Raw genomic sequence first — 22,268 nt, forward strand, 5'->3', positions numbered from 1 at the left:
ATTCAGTGTATTAGTTTTAGCTACAGAAATGACACACATCTATACATGTGTGTCATTTTTATAAATTTTAAAGAGCCAAGAGTATAATAATATTTTTCTGTATTGCGTGTGGGAAATTCTCCTTTCCCGGGCGCAGTACCCAAGAATATTATGAAAAAATAAGTATTGCATCTTTATTGTTTGTAAACAAACTGTCTTAAAACTCAAGAGGCATTGAAGATGAAAAATATAATTAGCATATTTCTGAGCTCAAAATACCTAGTTGTGAGGTTGCTGATTAAAACTTTGCTTAGCAAAGTTATAATCACCAACTAGACTAGACGAATAGAGAGAGAGAGAGAGAGAGAGAGAGAGAGAGAGAGAGAGAGAGAGAAGAAATTATTTCTTCAACGACTAATGACTAATTCTTAAAAGAATGAAATGATTATTTTTATTATTAAAAGCTCCATGGAATCAAAACAGTAATCGCGGGAGTCCCCACTGTTACACATAATATCACACAAATATCAACATAATACATTTTATTAGTAACATTTTCAGCATTTTATTGCACATATTAACAGAATTTCTAAATGACGTATAAAACTATTCACGGAAGTAACAAAACAGTAATTAGCTGTACATCTTTATCATGTCATTGATCCAATCAACTTTGGTAGCTACTCTGGCATAAACTGTTGGAGAAAGTCCACAAAGCCCACCATGCACATACAACTGCGTACCAAAACTCACAACTCCGTGCAAAGTCCACCTATTTTTATCGTCTTTGCACACTAGAGGTCCTCCGCTGTCTCCCTGCAGAATAAAATAATACACTTGAAATGAGAGAACACAGTCCTATTATTAAAAATATTGTTTTCATTTAGAATACAAATGTCAGTACATGCATATATATTTCGCATATCTAATTTCGGAAGCCATTGCTTATATTATAACTAAAATTAACAACGCTATTAATTACCTTTTCTCATAAGTCTCTCTAATTTGAGGTTATATCATTAAATTGTTCCTCCTATCTTTTGTTGTTCTTTTAAATTAACAAATTTGTATGACATTACAGTTTTCCACAGTATCGCCTGAAAAAAATAGCAACTGCATTCTAGGAACAAAAATTCTTAAACTTACGAATGTATATTATTGCAATTATTTACTTTACCTCTTTTCCCACATATTTTTTACACAAACTCCTTGAAACCTTTTTTTTTTCAACTAAATATTTGAAATTTAGTTATCACATAGATTTCATCTGATTAACCTAATAGTTTGTTCTCCCTTTACCTTATATGCGTTTCTAATAGATGTTGTTAGAATAATGATGATTTCATTGATGATTTCGGTTTACTATCTTTAAAGGAGTGAATGATAAAGATTGGCTGCCCATTTGTCTTTAAAAAGTTCGTTAGGGATAACAGATAATTTTGGGAAATCCTTAGAGGAGATTTATTTTATTTACGTAAATTAATTTTTTCGGATATTGAATAGAATTTAAGGGGAAAGAAATGAATTACTCTAATTATATGAATTAATAAACAGGCGGAAATGAAAATGTCGACATGCATCATACAACAAAATTGCAATTCTACTGAATTGCATTGGGTAAGGAAGTATTCATGAAAGGTTTAAGAATTACTACCAAAACAGCTAAAAATATGGTGTTTTTTACCAGTATATATTCCATGGATAAGTACTTTAACGTTCTAACATATTAATTAATAAGGGATCTAAAGATATCAGAATAAAAACTATTGACAAGTTAGAATACTATTACACTTTTTTTGTATAATCTTTGTCAAGTAGCTTTATTTTATCCTCCTACATTTTTCGCAAATTTTTCTATTGGCATCCTCAGGGAATACAAACTAGTAAGCTAAAATGAAGGTTACAAACTAGGTTATAACTGATGGTTCTAATTCATACAAAAATTGGTATTGTGCATGACAATGCCCGTGTCTCGTTAATGTGATTTATTCGTTATGGCTCATGACGTAATTGTTATGAAAGTTCATTTCTTTGATGTTTAATGATCTGATAAAAGTTTTCCAAATTTCTGGTAAGGTTAAACCTTGATTCTTGTTTAGGTTTTCAGTTTTACGGGCGACTGTAGCTGCTTCTTTAAAGGTTCTTGAATGGTAGTTATCTTCTATGTATGGCATAAGGCTCTTATCCCACTCAATGTGATGGTTAGTGGAGGCAAAGTGGCATGAAAGGCCAGAAATGTCTTGTCTTCTCTGTTATTTCTGACATATCCTATGTGTTCTTTCTTTCTCGTTTCAAAGCTTCTAGAGGTCTGACCCACGTAACTAATACCACATGAGCAAGATATATTATATACTCCACAGTACTTGTAGAATGGGTGAGGATCTTTCGGTGATCTTAACAATTTCCAAATAGTGTTGATTGGCTTGAATGCCACTCTGATCTTATGTACAGCTATATTAAATACTAAAGATTATGAAAAAAAAATTAAAAATCTATTATCTGACAGGTCTGTATATGAAGTTCTCAGTAGAGATCCTACCACAAAAATCCATAATGACACCAATGAATTATTACGTGGAATGAATAACTGGCCCTATAGAAGTAATAAGAAAGCTAAAATCAATGCACTCACTAACTCCTAGATTGTATGGCCTTCCAAAAATTCATAAAGAAGGTATACCATTACGTCCAATAGTTGATGGAATCTATTCTCCCACTTACCAACTGTCCAAGTATCTTGCGAAGATTTTACAACAACACATTCACGTCTCGGATACTTATATTAAAAACTCAAAACATTTTATAGATAAAATAAAAAACATCCCTATCTTTGAAGAGGATATACTAGCAAACCTGAACATTACATCTTTGTTTACTAACATTCCAGTGGTTGAAGTCATCAACATCTTAGACAACTTGTTCCCAAGAAACATCACTACTTTGTTCAATCACTGTTTAACTTCTAACTATTTTATTTGGCAAAAAACGATCTACAAACAACTCACTGGATTAGCCATGGGTAGCCCCCTCTCACCTCCTTGTGCTGACTTATTCATGGAAGATCTAGAGAAAAAAATCTTATCCCAGATCATTCCAAAACCGAAAATTTGGTACAGATATGTAGATGACATCTTTATCATTTGGGATGATAGGAAAGAAGAACTAATGAATTACCTGAACCAAATAAATAGTTTCCATAATACCATCAAATTCACATTAGAAATGGAAAAAGATGAAAAACTGCCATTCCTTGACATTTTAATAAAGAAACAAACCAATAATAGTATCAACCTATCTGTGTACAGAAAACCTACATAATACTGGACGTTACCTCCATTTCAACTCAGCTCATCACATAGCTCAGAAACTTAGCGTTATCCATAGTCTCAAGAAAAGAGCTATACAGTATACCACAGACAAGGATGACTTACTATCGGAATTAACTACAATATCCAGAGAACTTTCTTTAAATGGTTACCCAAAAAGACTCTATAACAAGATTCCCTTTACTGATATACCACATACAGGGTGTTCGGGATAAATTTGACATATTTATAATTAATTATATTTTTCCGTAAGTTACATGTATTAACACACACTTCTCTTCATTTAAAAGTTTGGACCCTTCTTCATTCATATACAAGATGTCAGAAAGGATGGATAGCTGGAACCCACCTGAATCATGGAAGAGAATAACTTGTATCATGATGATTCGTGCCCGCCATCAAAATAAGGATATTACGACTGCTGCCCAATGCTCCCTGAATACAGTAAAAACAATCAGGCATGAACTAGAGACTTGCAATGGTGACTACGAGGATGTAGCAAGAAGAAAGATCCCTAGCAGACGATCTGATTGCGTTCGTACAGCAGAATTCCTCGCAAATCTGCAGGAACAGGTGTTGAAGAACCCTGGCATTGGAATTCGGGCTTTGTTCGTGGAGTTGCTAACTGTAGTCAAGCCCTGGATAACAAGGGTAGCCAATGGTAGGCCGTATGTATGGCAGCAGGATTCGGCCCCTTGCCACACCTCTGGGAAAAGTCAAAAATGGTTGTCTGAAAATTTCTACGACTTCACCAGTCCAAATGTTTGGCCTCCAAACTCCCCAGACCTTAACCCCATGGATTATTTTGTATGGGGCGCAGTTGAAAAAGACACCAATCGCACTTCCAGTAATACAAAAGCCCAGTTAATGGATAAAATTAAAACAGTTTTTGCGGCCCTTCCCAGGGAGACTGTAGCATCAGCTTGTTCGAGGTTCCGAAGCAGAATTGAAGCTGTGATCGATGCTAATGGTGGTTATTTTGAGTAAATCTTGTTGATAGTATTGTAATTAACTCTGCCTGTAATGTTTTTTTGTCAATTCATTAAATTTAATAGATACGAAGAAGATTTTCTTTTTCCTTACGAAACTGTCAAATTTATCCCGAACACCCTGTAGACAATGTGATGACGTCCAATACATCAGTGCAATTACGATTCCTTTTGTCAGCAAGATTTCCAAAAAGTGTAATAAAAAGTATTATAAAAAAATATAATAGTCTTATAAATAATTGTCAAGAAAAAATTCAACATATTGACAAGTTAATTTATTTTGGGGAGAAAAGTAGAGGTTTTCTTCCGAACATTCCGGTTTAAGCCCACAACTCAAAGAAATCAACCGAAGAACTCACGCTATTCCAAAAAATAATACAGTGTTACGAACCACACAATAAGATGCAACAGTCTTCTGCTATACTCTTGTTCCTGAATAACTTTGGATTAAATGATAGTCGTTGGTCAACAAACTAGTCAATCTATACCAATAGCCTTGGTACAGATTGACTAGTCATTGATCTTTTGTTTTAGTTAATGTTAAAAATCACCTTGCCAACCACCTCTGGGGAATAATAAAAGGCCTTAACAGATTCACATATTTACTAAAAAAGTAATAGTATGCATTATACTTCTCGTATATTGTAGTAAGGTAATACAAAATATTCTTTGATAAGCAAATTCGTTTTAGAATTAAATATACTTACATAGCACGCTCCATAATTATCTTCCAAGTTTGCGACACAAAGCATTGTTTCTTCCGTAAAAGGTGCAGGATAGGTCTGATTGCAATGACTTCCAGGATGTATTTTCATCATAGCTTGCTTTAACACATCGCTAGATCCCGATCCTTAGAATGGAATTTATTGAAATTACAAAAAAATCCATGTGGTTGTTATAGATATTATTTACATTAAAATAGTGGATTTATAATATCAAAACAAACGTAAAAGTAATGAAATAAGTATTATTTTCAGTGTAGTATATATCATTCTGGAAAAAACGTAAGTATCATCTAGTAAAATATCGTCTAGTAAAATCGGTGACATAAACATAAATATTGCAAACGTAAACCAGAACAACACTGTACAATACCTAGACACGCTATCCATGTATACCTAATACCAACAATAACATCATGTACTAGAGAAGAAATATTCGGAAATATTACCACTAGTTCCTGCCTAGATCATATAAACGTCCGAGCACCACCAAACAGTTACACTGCATCAGTCATAAAGTGCAAAGCAGCAGACCATTACTTCAACGCTCTAAACCTGCACACCAAAACAATATCCATGCAATGTCCCACAGAAGAAAAGCGACAGAAAACAATAATAGACGAAGAAAGAGTCAACCACGAAATAAGGAAAAACCGACTGGGAACACTTGGCATCAGACTTAGCAGACTTGGCATCAGACTTGGCATCAAACATTAAACTCATTCTGGAGGAAATATACAAGAAAGCAGCAAAGAAAGTCAGGATTCATCCAAAAACAACCCAAACTCCTTGGATAACATAAAACGTAATTCTAGAAATACACAGAAAGGACGCTTCATGGAAAGAATTAAAGCGATATCCAAATAACACAACTTTAAAAACTGAATATAAGATAACAAGGAATCGTCTTACAACACAAATCAGAGATGCAAAAAAGAAAATACTGCAGAGACAAATTAACCTCAGCACAAACAACATAAAACAAACCTGGCATCTGATCAACAGGATGCTAGATTGTTCTCCCAACACCACCGCCTCCAAAACCATAAAACACAGCTTCATGAACGACGCAAAACCTATCCGACAACTAGGAAATGACTATAACCAATACTTTGCAGACTCCATCCAAGAACTTCACAGAAATATTTCCCCAATCACAAAACGAGACCCTCCACTTGGACCACAATCAAAACAGACATTATGGTTCCCAACCATAAAAGAAGTAGAACTTCTCTCAGCAATACATCAAATCAAACCAAACAAAGGCCCAGGAGTTGATGGTATTAGACCTAAAGATATAAAGCAACATGCAACTGGTTTAAGTCCTATCCTACTAAAACTAATAAATAAAATATTTAAAACAGGACAGATATCATGTATGTTAAAGACTGCCATAATCACACTCATATACAAACATGAAAATAGAAATTTAATCAGCAGGCCCATAGCAACATTACCAATTATCAATCAAATTATGGAGCGGATCATACTGAAGAAACTCACAGCATATACAGAGACCTTTCATATTATTATCAAAACACAATATGGTTTTCAGAAAAATAAGGGAACAGTTTCTCTTGGAAGACTTTACAGACGAAATTAATTAATATCGGCTTAGAAAGAAACAAAATTGTCATGGTAGTCTTTATTGATCTAACTAAAGCATTTGATACACTCACACATCAAACCTTGTTCGAAAAGCTGTGGCATGTTGGAATAGACGGGCCTCTGCACAGGTGGTTTACAAACTACCTTCCAAATAGAAAGCATGTCACACGTATCGGGTCAAACTGAAGTAGAGAGCTATCAGCAACCTGTGGAGTACCACAGGGAGCTGTACTCTCCCCAACTCTATTCAACATTTACACGCACGATATTAATCAGCTAACTCTCAAAGGTAGGATATTCCAATACGCAGACGATACTGCGATAATATCCATCCATAATAACACAAGCATAGCCCAAAGAAATCTGCAACATGACATAAATCTGATAACAGACTGACTCAAGAAAAACTCCATACACCTAAACTCAGATAAGACAAATTTAATAATATTCAGAAATCCACCGACTCGCCCAGTTGATATCAAATATATAACCATCCAACATTCACTCTCCAACATAAAAAAACACACAGATAGTAAAACCACTACAACCACTCAGGTTGAAACAATACGATACCTTGGAATTTACTTCGATGCAGATATGAATTGGAATAGCCACATAAACCATCTACACAACAAACTGCGAATAATAACTGGCAAATTCTGCAGGTTAAAAGACATTGTTCCCACACGCCTAAAAACACTAACATACTAAGCACTATGCAACAATTTATTTAGTTTGTATTCCCCTACAAACTAAATAGATTAATGTCATTACAGTACAAAATGATAAAACTTATCTTTGGGAACAAAGAGACAATAACGACTTTATATACACTGCATTGTCAGAACACAAAATACTGACAGCAAAACATTTTGTCACTATGCAACTTTCCTAAAAGATTATTTCGATGCCAACTACAGAACAGTTAGAAATACATACCGTATAACAAGACCTCAGACAACTAATTATATCACATATAAATACAATAATCACTACGGAAAGGCCACGCGAAACTTCTACACCCCAGACATGATAAACAAATTACCTTTTGAATACAGAAACCTTACAAACTACAATAGCCTGAAAAGAGCTCTAAGGACATGCTATGAGCAAGAAACATGCACCCAAAATACCATACAAACGCAATGAAACACAATATATTCGTTCAGACTTCCAGTTCGGCAACGCATCAAGACATTCTAAGTTATCGCGTGCGTGCGTGCGTGTGCGCGCGAGTTTCTCAATCAACGGCTGCAGTGGAAATCAAACCTATTAAACATAGATTTGATTTCGTTTAATAGGTTTGTGCCTTCCCAACACAGTAAACAAACCAATAAATAATAACTAACTTGCGTCATCCTCAGATAAGCTTACAAGTAATATTCGATGATGAAAGCTGAGAAAGTACATCCCATACAAGATAAAAAAAAGTATGTACCAAATGTAATCAAACGCATGTTATATACGTATCGTATGTAAACAAGTGTATGTAATGTTGTATCATATGTAATCAAATGTATGTAATAATATGTATCATATGTAAGAAAAAATTATTATTATTATTATTATACTCACTCATCTACACGTAATTCTCATTATTAAAAAAATTATGTAACTAATGAGTTTACATTGTATAATTGTAAAAATTAGAAATATAATATTTTAATTGCATATGTGTAAATACTGTTGTATAATCACACTTTCTCAAACTTTGAAAAAAAAGATAGTAAACTGCAGCATGTGGTGTTGTGCAGCTTGTGTGGCTTTGAACTGTATAATGTGTTGTTGATGTGATTGTTATTTAAAAGAGTAGCGGAGGGACTGTGTTATCGTCATTGTTATTGAAATATCATTATATGTACAACTTAGTGCTGAACCTTGTAAAAAAATATAATGAATGTTACTCAAGATGATCATTGTATGTATGTAAATATTTGAGAGATCAATAAAAAAAAGTAAAACAAAAATACGAACACCACCCCCATGGAGTCCGAAGACTCATCGCAGGAGACCCAAACAGTCCACATAATCTGTCGTTCCTCTCCTAGATCCTATTAATTCATTCCACTATTTCACAACTCTACAAGTAAAAAATCGACCCTTACTAAGTTGAATAAAGGTGTGGTTAGAGCGGCTAGAACAAGGGATGATCCCTTGTTCTAGCCGCTCTAGCCAAGTGCTGAAACATTATCCTGCAATAATCTTATAAATCCCTGTAACTTAAATGTTTGTTACAGGGATTTATAAGATTATATAATATCCCCTCTTTTTCGCCTATCAACCAGACCTCTGCAATCCACACAACCTTAACTTATTCTTATAGGGAACATTCCACGGACAATTCATCATCTCGGTTGCTCGCCTCTGAATCTTCTCCATTGCTCCCTCGTCCCCAGAAACCCAGATCTGCGCACAGTAATCCAGATGTAACATATCAAGACGTCATAAAAGAGGAATAACAACTTACTTATTTCTAATCGTAAATGTGTTCTTGAATAGTCGAGTAATCCTATGGGATATATTTGTCATATGTCCTGTAAACATTAACTCTCTGTCTACCACCGCTCCTGAAACTCTAGCTTCATCTATTTTCTCGAGTACAGTCCATCATGTGGTACACAGATTGTAATGTATTTATCTTAAAATGCATAACATTATATTTCTTCACATTAAAGTGATACCCATTAATGTTTGCCTATACGAATAGCCTATCTAATTTATCCTGCAAGCGCTCCACATCACCTTGAATAATTATTACTCTAACTAATTTTGTACTATCAACAAACAATTGAATATTTCCTTTCAGGTTATTTCCTATATCATTTATGTACAAATGAAACAGTAGTGGTCCCAGCAGGTAACCTTACGGCATATTAGTCACCTTTTTGCCTTGATTCCGTCCTTTTATATACTACTTTTTGATATCTGTCCATCAGCCACCTCTCATCCATATAACCAGTGTCATATCCATCCCCATTGTTCTAATTTGCGTAACAGAGTTCCATGTGGAATTCTGTCAAATGCCTTTTGCAAAATCAAGCGGAATCATCGGTTAACAATTTACTTTATCCAACTGTATTATAAAAAGTTAGTAAATTAGAAAGGCGTGAAACACCCTTCACAAAGCCGTCTTGACCCTCACACAGTATTGTATTTCTATCTACTTATTCTTGAATTCTCTTTTTGACCAATTTTTCTAGTACTTTTACCACTTCTCCTGAGATACTGGTTGGTCTATAATTTCCTTCTGCGGTCTTCGAACCTCTCTTATGCAAGGGAATTATTTTGCCTGCTTTTCACTCCCTTGGATCTCTACCACAGCCGAGAACTTAAATTAAAGAGCATAATCAGAGGTATTGCCAGTTCCCTTGCACATTCTTGAAAAACCGAGTTGATATCCCATTTAAGTTCATAGCTGTATTTACATTGATATTCTGCAATATACTAAGAACCTCCAATTCATCCATCCCTGTTACCCGCATTAGTGTCTGTCACATATGTTAAAGCAGTAACTTGACTTGGATGATATACCCTTTCAAAGTAGGCACTGAGACTCACACTATTTTGTCTGCTTCTGGCAAGTCGTGACCATCATCAGTCATCAAGATTAATCTTCATAGTAATTCTTCCTCTTACTTGCCACTTAAGGAAAGAGCTCTTTAGGATTTCCTTTTGTTCTGCTCGGCGAGATTCTTATCATAATTGGATTTTGCCTTCCTTTCTATGCTGGTCACTGTTGTTGCCTGCGCCTAGTACTGTTCATGGGTTTGCTGGCCAAATGTATCCTTATGTAACCTCCACATCATTTTCTTCTTGTGCAGCTTATGCTTAATGATATTATTCATCTATCTAACTCCAACCTGAAGTATACAATTTAATATTGATTCCTTTAGATGACCCTTGACTATCTCCCATGCTCTACTAACATACTTACCATATAGTGTTTTATGCGGTGACACAGATTTAAGCTTCCTCCTAAGCTTGTCTTAATCACTTGCTCTGTAGTTCCACATGTATCCTTCTTGAAAGAATATTCGTCATGTATTACGGTCTTGCATGGCCAAACCGTATGGTCACATTCGCGAATCGAAGCAATGCGGCCACCTTGGTTATGGGTAGCTCTTCTCGTACTATGAGCAGGTCCAATAGTCTCACACTAATAGTCCTCTCCATCACATGCTACCTCAAGTAATTATCTCTGATTAGGTGTATAAATTCCATTTCCTTTCTGCCATGTGCTCTTTCTTCCTTCCAGTTTATATCTCCAGAGTTGAAGTCCATAATAATCAATGGATCTGTACTCATTGTGCTAATTTGGTGATGCATGTCTTCTAGACCACCATCTGTGGAACTCAATTGACTATGAGCAAAATTCAACTGTATATTTTGTCTTACTAGCCTTGATCTCACACCAGACTATTCTCAAATGAACAGCCACCTTTCCCCTATCCCCAATGGCTGCAATTCATCTGCTATCATCACTAGTATCATCATTCTCTTTTCTATCTTCCCTGAAAATAATAAAGCTTTCACATTCTATCCATGTAACTGCATTATCTGCTTTCAGCCAAGTGTCACTAATGCCTTTTGGCGAGGTTGCACTAATCTGTGCCCAAAAACTCCTCCTTCTTGTTCCTGATACTCCTGGAAATTTTGAAATTATATTATTTTTAAATTCAGTTAAATTATTGGGAAAGTATCGAAAATGATTTTAATCAAGGATGGTTACTACCAAATATTCTTTTTTTGTTATGTTTATGCATTTACGTTTGAGTAAATAATTGATTATTCTTGTTTCTTTTCAAGGAATCTACTTGTGCCTTTGTACGAATTTGAGCCCTAGCGCAGTTAACATCACTGGCTGATCCAAACACATCTTTCAGTCGATGATGATGATATACACCAAACTATGTGGCATAGCTTTGCAAGTTGAGAAGAAAATTACAAAGTTTAAAAATAAAAATTCAAGTACATCAAAGTCTAATGTACTTTTCCTTTTCTATTTTGCAGTAAAATGGAATAGCTTAAAAGGAGGTAAATGTAAATGCTCAGTAGTATCTGTATAGCAGTTTGGAAATCTCATCTTCCTCCATAGCATTAGACCACCTGAAAAAAGACCATTATTGGTTCAATTCCAATAGCCAACGAGAGATTTTTTCCTGGCCATTTTTCAACAGGTTCCTGAGTTAGTAAATATCTGGCCTTTCTGAAATTCCAGTTCTTAACCATGCAATTCAAACAATCGACCATAGAACTCACTCTGTTTCAGGCAATAATATATATATACAGTCTATTCTGGTTGTCAACAGGTAAACACAGAATGAATGTAGGAGTATGTCATATTTTCAGTGCCTTTCGCTTGTCACGCCACTAGATGGCGCACTGACGCTGCCACGATTGTGAAGATCAGGCAACCTATACATTTCCAAAGAAACGTTAAGAAAAATAATTTCCGTCTAATTTCCGACTTAAGTTGGAAAGCAGACGGCAAAGTTGAAAAAAAAAACTAAATGAATGTAATAAGAAATTAGAAAAGAAATTTCTACATAAGTCTGCAATCAGTAAAATGGAAAGTGTAGCATTAGATATGCGTGAATTGTAATTGCAAAAAATAGTATATATGAAAAAAAATCGATAAACCTCCTCGTCTTCGAAACAAAACTTGATTACCGTTAAATTGGCATTGGAACATTTTCTATATATATATATACATTGGAACATATATATATATATATATATATATATATATATATATATATTATTTTGTACTCTTAGCCAGCATTAAACGCCTTTTAATGCTGGCTAAGAGTACAAAATGGAAGCGATATAAACCAAATCAGAATGCAGAAAGTAGAATCACTATATAATTTAATAGTGTTACCCTGTGGCGATATTACCTCATGTTCATCTGCAAAAGAAAAGGAAAATGAGAATGGCAAAATTAACAGCTCAAAGTATTGGTAATTGATACTTGGATTTCGTAACTGCAGGATACGGTGGTTAGCCCTGTGCGTCTAAGTATTCTTTGTATGTAAATAGCGTGTGTTCTACTGAAAGGTTTCCTAGTTGAGGGACGAAAACAGTGAGTTTCTGAGAGGGGATACGTTCGGTTGAAAAGCCCTGATAAACGTTCTTCATTGTCTTTGGACTCCATGGTACTATATAATTAGTAATAATTGTTTTTCACAGGTGAGCTCTCCCTCTTTAATAAATCTGAAAGTCACAGGTATACGTCCTGGTATAATTAAGTCACAATAGCAGCATGCAACTCATATTACTTCGAAAATATCGAGAAAAATCAGCACACATTGTTTATTTTATTATTTCATTTAAACTTAGGTTGCATTGCCATCTAGCTAAAGTTTAAATGAAATTTAAATTGTCTGCTAAAGTTGCTTGATAAAGTATTATAATGAATTTCACATTTTTAGTAAATATAAGCAGAATAATAATAAGATCAATATAGAAGACGGAAACTTTTCCCAGGGAGCTTTTTTTTAGAACAATTGAATAACCTATTTTAAATTACACTGATGGTAAAATGCAAACTGGGGATAGATGGAATGAAACTCTTATTTTAATTAAGTATTACCTAATATAAACCCACTCTCTAAAACAGTGAATTTCTTTAACGAAAGGGTGTTGTTAGATTGATAAGTCTATTTACCTTTTGTGTTTCCCCAACCAGATGATATACACTTAGTCCACTCAGACAAAACTGTTCCTTGAGTTGGAAGGCAAGCAGGCTTCACATGGCTTGTAAATCTTACAGGTGCGTTCAGTTTCACCAGTGCCAAGTCACTGTATAGATCGAAGGAGAACCCATGATCAGACTGAAAAAAGCAATATGTTCATTATAAAGTTCGTAAAAATGCATTGTAAAGTTATAAAAGGAGTTTGTTTCCTTGTTACTTACCTGCAGCTGTATTCTGAATTGTATTTTATTAATTGTTTACTACCTGTGTAGCTCAGTGAATGTGGCGTTTGCACACCACGGCGCTTGGCCGCACGAAGGAAGACTTGGTTTCGAGTCTAGTCGGCGACTAGAGGAAATTTTTCTAAGCCTTTTTTCGACCGGTTCCCGAGTTAGTCGATCTCGGACACGGGTAAGCAGGTTTTTCGTCCTGTAAACTCAAGAAAATCGACCGTAGAACCCACATTATTTCAGACATTAAATGTATTGTGTTAGGGTTAGGGACTACGAGATGGCGGCACATTTTTGAGCCGTCTCTCTTCACTGCGTACCGCTTAATTAGTGATAGCCTTGGGCCATCTATCTCTGATTGGGTACCAGTGGAGATTGAACTGCCCACTTAGTCTACAAAAGTTAGATTGGGCTAAGTGGACTCGCCTACTCACGTATACGGGAATAAAAAGAGGTTAGATGATTTTTTTTAATTGTTTACTAATTTAAATGACAAAATTAGTTTTATCTTTTCGTATCAATTCTACTGACCAGTAAACATTACGCATTTTCTTTCCACACAAAAGAAGTAGATGGGATGACAATCACAGACATCCTATTCTTTGCTGGATTCGAACAATCAGCTTCTAGGCTAGAAAAGGAAGACGCTAACCACTTGGCAACTGCACTGGTATATCGTTCTATTTGGAAACAACATTTTTGTTTACCACTTATCAGAACCACACTAAACTGCTTGATGATGAAAGAATAGAGATTGGCTGCAGTCAGATTTATTTTTCCTTCTAAAGATGACCAGGATTCAAGCAGTCTACTACCTCTGGGATGACAAGATATTTAAAAATCTGTCATTTAAAAAAAAATTGCACTTCTTAAATTCATTGAATTACCGTTTTCCAAAATAAAACAAATATAAACGTCGGTAACATTGAAGAATGGACATTAAAAGGAGGGATAATAAATGATGCCTTATAATGATGCTTATAAGGTTTGCTTGTTGGAGAGTAACTTATGCACTACTTAAAGATGAACTCTACACGAGTTCGGGTTGAGCTCGCCCTACATATTCGCCTTTTATTGGTGCTTTCTGATTAGAAATTCACTGATCTGAAAAAAAGCTGTTTGCAGACAAATGAAGCGATTACTTCTTGAATTAATATCCGAATTTAATAAATGTGACATGCTTGTCATTATCAAAACCATTCATCTAATTAACATATATACTAATTACGTGTGAACTCGCTTGTATCCGGTTGATCTCAGATCTCAAAATATTTTTTGAGTAAAAAGGATTTTTCACTGTTTTTGAGATAGTTGATAACTTCTGCAAGTGGACATGGAATGTACATAGTTGTTAACTCGAACTAATATAGTATTACCGATACTTATTACAGTATCGGTAATACTATATTAGTTTCACAAATTGTGCGCTTTCAGAAGAGTTAATACCACTACAGTTTAAACCATTCAATGTTTTTAAGAATAATGAATAACAAAACGGCATACTTCATTTCCGAAATAGACGATGATCTTCTCAACCTGCCGAATTTGTTCGTGCTCGCCCTTGGAAAATTTGGGGTGATTTCCAAAATGTATTCTCCACATCTTAGGATCCCCTCTGAAAAAAATATAAAAAAAAAAAGTGCATTTTCCCAATTGAGAAAAAAAGAGAGAAAAAAAAACAATGCATAACACACAAGCTTAAAGTTCGATCACATTTCAACAGAAAAGTCATTTTCTTTTTCATCATTTTGTTAAGAAAGCGTGAATATGCAATTAGAATTAATAAAAATAAATAAATAAACCGTTTCCTGAATGTGATGGGAGAAAATAACAACGGCACTTAATTAAAATAAGTTCATTATACTTACCCTTCGACACAGTGACCAGCTGTAACGATCCACTGAGCATTCATTAATGTTCCCCCACAGTGATGTCCATTGGGTTCAATTGATTTCTTCTGAAGATCAGCTTGCCAAGGCAAACTACCATAAACTGCTTCTTCACCACCAACAATGCGATCGGAGTCAGTGACATACGGTTCTATATCTGGAATGCCACACTGTATTTGAGGTAAAGGGCCTCCTGCAGGAGAATAAAAGTTCATATCATTGAAATGATATATATATATATACAGTATATATATATATATATATATATACTTTCAAAGAACTGTAAAACTAGTTCTAGGGGATATTCTTAGGACCTCGAAAATGAATTTTTTCTATAAAATAAACAAAACAAACTAAGACAAAAATAACGAAATAAAAAAAAATCATTTAACGCCTTTTTATTCCTGTATACAGAGTAGGCGAGGCCGTTTTAGCCTTATCTAATTAATTAGTCGTTACGCAGTAAAGAAGGCGGCTAGTAAGTGCCGCTATCTCGTGATCCCTAACCCTAATACAATATTTTAATGTCTGAAATAGTATGTGTTCTATGGTCGATTTTCTTGAGTTTAAGGAACGAAAAACCCGAGTTTCCGGAAGAAAAAACCCGCATCCCAGAGATCGACTAACTCGGGAGCAAGATAAAGAAAGACTTAGTACAAGTTCCTTTAATCAGCGACTACACTTGAACTCCAAGTCTACATTCAGGCGGTTTAGCGCTGAGGAGTGCAAACACCACTTCCACTGAGCTACACGGGCTCGAATAAAGAAATAATAAAAAAATTAAAATAAAATTAAATAAAAACTGTGAAACAAAATATAAAAGCACTGACTAAATTATGCTCTTTGAAGCGTTATTGAATATTTCCACACCCCAATAAGTTACAAAGATCAGGATAAAAAAAAAAAAAAAGAGCCCACAGTGTAGTTATTGAGTTAGCAAACGTAACGACTTTTGGTTTTTCGTCGAAAGCGAAAAATTGACGGACAAAGCAAACGCATTTTTGCATAATGAAAGAAAATAAAAAGGCACTGACCGAAAGGCTCTTTTAAGTATTGCTGAATATTTCAAAACCACCGAAAACGTTCGATGAGAAGCATGCAAAAAATAGAGAAGAAAAAAAAAAAAAAAAAAAAAAGAGGGCCACACAATGCAATTATTGAGTAAGCTAGCTCAATGATAAATCACTTTTGGACTTCGTGGAAATGTAAAGCAGTTATTGTTGGCAGATTTTAACAAAAATTAAAATTTTTGTTAAAAAACTACACTTTGTCTGTGTCAAAGTGTACTTTTTATTGATCTGCGTGAATATTTCATAAATAAATAAATATATATATATATATATATATATATATATATATATATATATATATATATATATATATATATATATTAAATGATTCTGCTACATATAATAGTAGAATAATTTTTAATACATAAACTGCATGAAAGGAATCGTTATTAAGGCTGATAATAATAGAATAATTATTGCTACTTCACATAAGGACTTCATTGTTAATTTGTGGCCCTTTGCATCTGTCCAAGCATAGTGCATTATATTTTACGTATCTTTTATGTTTGCTTACCACAGTCAGTTTGGAATCATAATTTCATTTTTTTTTTTTTTTTTTTTGTCGCGCTGGACATCGTGTCATTTCCGAGGCTTCTTTAAATATTACATATATAACTATTAAATTCATTCTACATCATTTTTGTTAGATCCCAAATGACCTGATTATTTCTCTTAGTCAGGCCCAATTTGTACTCTTTTCTTCTCAATCTGATATGTTCTTACATGCAAACTTCTCCGGATATCGTTTGTCTCCGAAGCAACATATGCTCATGCGCACAATATTTTATGAACACCTGGTCTCGTTAAAGGCGTATTAAGGTTGTTTGGGTGACGTAAGCATTGTTTAAACTCTTTTTCAGAGGCGTGAAAGTAACCTCGAGGTCATACTGTTTTAATATGTTAACAATTTCATCTTTTATCATTTTGTAATGTATGATAACCTCACCTTTATAGTTCATGTTTATTATAATGTTTGCCGACGCGTTTTTAAAAATGTTAATACTGCTGTTTAGTTTGTTGTCATTCATTACAAGCATGTATCTTATCTATTGGGCTGCTCTATCTTTAAAGGTTTATAACACGCCCCATTTCCGGGAAGAATGATGATGATGATGAGAAGTAGAATGCAAATACCTACAGCGTTGAATTTTTTCCTGCATATTGAGAACGCTAATCAGTTCTGTTCGGTGACTAAGAGGCCTATCCAAAAAAGAATACATTCTGCTTTCTTTCATTACTGTTAAAAAACACATTAGAGTTTAAGATAATCATGAAGTTATTAAAAGTATGAAGTCCTCCATTCAGAAATTTAAAAAAATTATTAAATTTCAAAGTTTGATATTTTAAATATAATTAAAAGACCTGGTTAGCACATTATGATGTCTCCATTGGCACTACAACCTTGATGAGATGAGTTCTTGCTATTATCATGATTTCATTATTTGTATACTCCGTTTCTTTGCATTTGATACTATTAGTAATCAGTTTAATAATGCCAAGTTGTTTATGCGTTAATTAATTTTCACTGTGTGTACATTGGTTCATTAGGTTTAGCCCCATTCATGTCCCTTCTCTATATTAACCTGCAATTGTACTCCGGTGTCCCATTCTAACCTCACCGATCAAGCATATTTTAAACCTCCATAATATTTCTCATTTATTAAAGCACGAGTCTTCAAGAGATGTTAAGGACTTATGTTAATCAAGCTATCATAGTTAAGAATGTATAAGTAAAGGGATATTTTATTATACAGGTGATATTAAATAAAACCAATAAATTTTTATTCATGAGAAAAGTGTTGCCAGCTATTGTTCTAAAGCTGTCCGGTAGATGTCCCAGTAAGGATTGAACGCTATATCCACCAGCTATACTTATTTCACATACTTCGTTTAATTCAAAGAAAACAGGAGGAGATGAAGCAAGTTTTTACTCACCACATCCGGCTTCATCACTTCCATCTCCACATTGATCAATACCATCACAGGTGGAAGTTACAGGAACACAGTTTCTATTGTCACACTCCAATTCGTCATTCCTGCACAAATCTGTCATATGGAGTAAAGTATTAATTGATTAATAAAATGACATGCAATATCAATGTCGGTGTTAAAATTTGCCTAATACATTTCTTATTGATAATAGTAAACAATTCATTTGTAAGAGTGTATATCTTTTATTCACCCTTTTATTTACCATTAGAATTTTCTAATGAAGTGACGGCTGGGACATCATGATGTTTGCAAAATTTTCCCATTTATCAAGACAAATATTCGCATTTCTTTTATAGCGTATTATATAAAACACGGATCATAAAAGCTCGCTGAAATACTGAACTGTGAAACGTAGTATTAGAAACCATTCACTTGTTCCCTTAAATTCAAAGGAGCTTACGGAATCCCAAACTCTCTCTCTCTCTCTCTCTCTCTCTCACACACACACACACACACACACACACACACACACACACACACACACACACACACACACACACACACACACACACACACACACACACACACACACACGCTGCTTTGCATACAAGTTTAAAAAAATAGCAGTTTTTAACAGAAATAATCATAAAATACGTACAGAGTTCAGCTGATTTTTTAAAATATCGATTAGTTTGTGACCTTTAAGAAATTCAAAACATATCCACTGGATCCGGTTGATATTTTCAACAGCTGTACTATCATCAAATATTAAAAGATAAAACCTGTTTCATGCTCTTTCTCTATAAAATATATATATTAATTGGCAGACACCAATTATAATCCACTATGCAGTGTTTTAAACAAAATTCTGTACAGTGGAAAGGTCTTGTAGGGTCCTTACTGCAAGAGGAAGAAAAGAGATTTGGAAAAATTTTAGTCATGCAACAAAAAATATATATATATATATATATTGCACAAAGATCGCTGTCATGAAATTATTAAAAATGTGATATTTAAATTTCAAATCCGCATTTCACTAAAGAAAATCAATTAAGTTACAAATAAAGACATGGAGGGATATTTAATATAGTAAAATTCGGACTTGTGATGAGTGGTAAAGCTGGTGAAAGTCTTGATCATTACGCAGAATGAATGCTCGCTTATACGTATACTTTTAGAACACATTCATACGCATTTCACTGATGTAACTCTAGTGATTTTATTTATTTCTGAAAAACTTGACACAAACTTGCTTTACAAGATTCTTGAAACTACAAAAACATTATAATTTGCCTTCAAACACTAATGTTGTACTTATTCTTTCACTTCGGGCACATTTAAAAAAAATGGATACCACACACAGCGGAAACTTTGCTAATCAAGTCCTAAGCGTCGTCTGCTTCTGTCACGACTGCAGCGCCTCCTCGCCAAAGTACACAGTTTTAAAGAGAATTCGCAAGTCTTTGTGACAAAAATCTTTACAAATATGTTTCAAGTTTAACTTTTAAAATTAAAACACCTTGAAATGGAAAAGCCCTGATACACACGTCATCACTTCCGGAGACAAGTGGCCAGTGTCAAGACAGAGACTTATCGAAAACTATTACATCGAATTAACTAAATTTGCTAATAAAATCAATTTCCAGTCCCTGTGATCTAACATAAATACTGTTATTATGTGAATTATACTGTATAATGTTAATATAAAAATCTAAATGTGTGTGTGCATATTTATACCAGCTTTCTGAGGATATCCGTCGTCCCCCTCAGTTTTTATATATTAAAAACTACCGCATATTCACCATCAGGCCACGTGAACACCTAGCTGCCTTTTATTGCACTAAAAAAACGTTTAACAATTATTGCTGTGATAGTTACTAGTGACTTATAGATGATATTTTTGCCATTCCAATTTGAGTAGTGTGTTCATCATAATTAACTGAACTTTAATCCTCTCCAGACACACATAAAAAATAAATAAATATTTGATTTGAATACAAAAAACTTAGCCAGAAATCATATTTTACTTACCTTCTGTTGTCAGTTCCACTCGAATATGAAAACCACGTCTGTTAAACAACATGTCGGTCAAAAATTGAAATTCTACCATACCACCGGTGATAATTAATGGTCTTGGGATCGCGTTGCCACAGAATCGTTTCGTTGTTTCTCTTGTTTCGATGATTAACCAATCCGCTTCGCATCTGGTAACTTCTTCAATATCCATGAATAGAAATGTGATTTTCATTTTCTGTAAAGGGGACTAATTTATCGATCAATCTTACTTCCATATCTTATTTTACAACACTGCGAGTATTAAATTACAATAAACTTTGATTTTAGTCCAAAATATAAAGTAACTTACAAAGCACATAACTGTATATTTATTTTCAGAAAATATGAAATAATAATAATTATTATTATTATGATTATCATTGTTGCCACATGATAAAAGTCATGGGAAAAATAATGCAGTTAGAATACCAATAATACTTCCAGAAAACACGACAAAATACTACTGGAAAGAGTTTTTTTTTTCCAACATAAACCCCTCCCCTCCACACACACACAGACACACCAAATATGATTACAAAATCATGAGTACCCTTATAAGAATTTATGCCTATAAGTTAAAAATGTACTTACTTTATCTTCCGATGATCTAACTTCATAAACGCAAATTAGGTTTTCTGTGTAGTTTTTTCCCTGCTGGTAACCCGGACTATAGAGATCAACAGATTCTCCATTTGTGTAAAGCGTAGTCGATTCTGTTGAATCGCGACAAATGGTAATTCCTGAAATGAGAAACAAACAAAATGTAAAACCAGATTTATTTTATGGAGAACCGTTTTCAACTAAATACTTAATGTTTATTTGTATGTCATCTCTATGGACTGTCCCCTCAGCCATATGGTTAGAGGGGTAACCGATACGGTACTATCCCAGAGAGATGATTATGAGCAAGGTGGTATCCCGTTGCCTTCTCTGCCGTACTATATTTTATGACTGTAGCCGTGTGTGTTCACGGGACATTTGTTTCTTTAGAGGGATGAAAAACCCGAGTTACTGGGGGGGGGGGGGAACCCTCTGCCTGCGTATGAGACCGGTTAACTCACCTTTAGTCGAAAGAAACCAGATAAAAGTTCCTCACGTCATAGACGGGAATCGAATCCGGGTCTTTCCGACCAAAATATCATCTCTAGGCAAAGCAGAATAGGCTTGAATATATGGCTCGTCAAGCTTATAAGAACCAAGCAACTGTGCGTTGGCAATATTACAGTAGTTGATATTATTATTTTTGTCTTACCACAAAGTTTAGAAAAACACCGAGCTTCCCTTCCTTATGTATCTCTTATTGACATTTGATACAGTATATATTTTTCCGTATATATATATATATATATATATATATATACTGACTTAGAACCGAGAACTAGAAAAAAAAATTAAATTTATTCAATCGCAAAATGTTTCATCGGATTGTCCGACTTCTTCAGGCATGGGAATTGATTATGATATATATATATATATCTATCATGACACTAATTACGGGTATAGACCATATTGGTCTGTTCCGCTCTCATTATCCATTCAATATCCCTTTTTGGGGTCTACCCTGCCTTCTCTTTCCAATTGGCTTATACTTTAGTATTTGTTTAGGATGTCGGGTGTTGGCCATTCGGTTTACATGTTCAACCCATTTTTGTTTATAATTGTTTAGTTTTTCTTCCATTGATTTTGTTTTCAGTTCTTTTAAAATGTCTTCGTTCCTTTTTTTGATCTAATAATGTGTATTTTGCAGTTCTTCTCATAAATCTCATTTCACTT

General features: G+C 34.3%; 1 protein-coding gene across 1 annotated transcript in view; it reads right to left on the reverse strand.

Annotated features, from left to right (window-relative positions):
* Positions 1 to 612: 612 nt before the first annotated feature.
* Positions 613 to 22,268, reverse strand: part of LOC150099471 (transmembrane protease serine 9-like) — a 120,662-nt gene continuing 99,006 nt past the window's right edge. Inside the window, exons 13-20 of the mRNA XM_090404367.1 lie at positions 21,087 to 21,235; positions 20,472 to 20,691; positions 18,444 to 18,554; positions 15,418 to 15,631; positions 15,053 to 15,164; positions 13,292 to 13,457; positions 5,002 to 5,144; positions 613 to 795 (exon numbers count right to left, since the gene is read on the reverse strand). Of these exons, the coding sequence (XP_090260493.1) occupies positions 613 to 795; positions 5,002 to 5,144; positions 13,292 to 13,457; positions 15,053 to 15,164; positions 15,418 to 15,631; positions 18,444 to 18,554; positions 20,472 to 20,691; positions 21,087 to 21,235 (1,298 nt within the window). The remainder of the gene's footprint in view (positions 796 to 5,001; positions 5,145 to 13,291; positions 13,458 to 15,052; positions 15,165 to 15,417; positions 15,632 to 18,443; positions 18,555 to 20,471; positions 20,692 to 21,086; positions 21,236 to 22,268) is intronic.

The sequence above is a fragment of the Typopeltis vanoorti genome, chromosome 14 (assembly GCF_054136105.1).
Source record: "Typopeltis vanoorti isolate ZY-2024b chromosome 14, IOZ_Tvanoo_1.0, whole genome shotgun sequence".
NCBI classification, from domain to species: domain Eukaryota; kingdom Metazoa; phylum Arthropoda; class Arachnida; order Uropygi; family Thelyphonidae; genus Typopeltis; species Typopeltis vanoorti.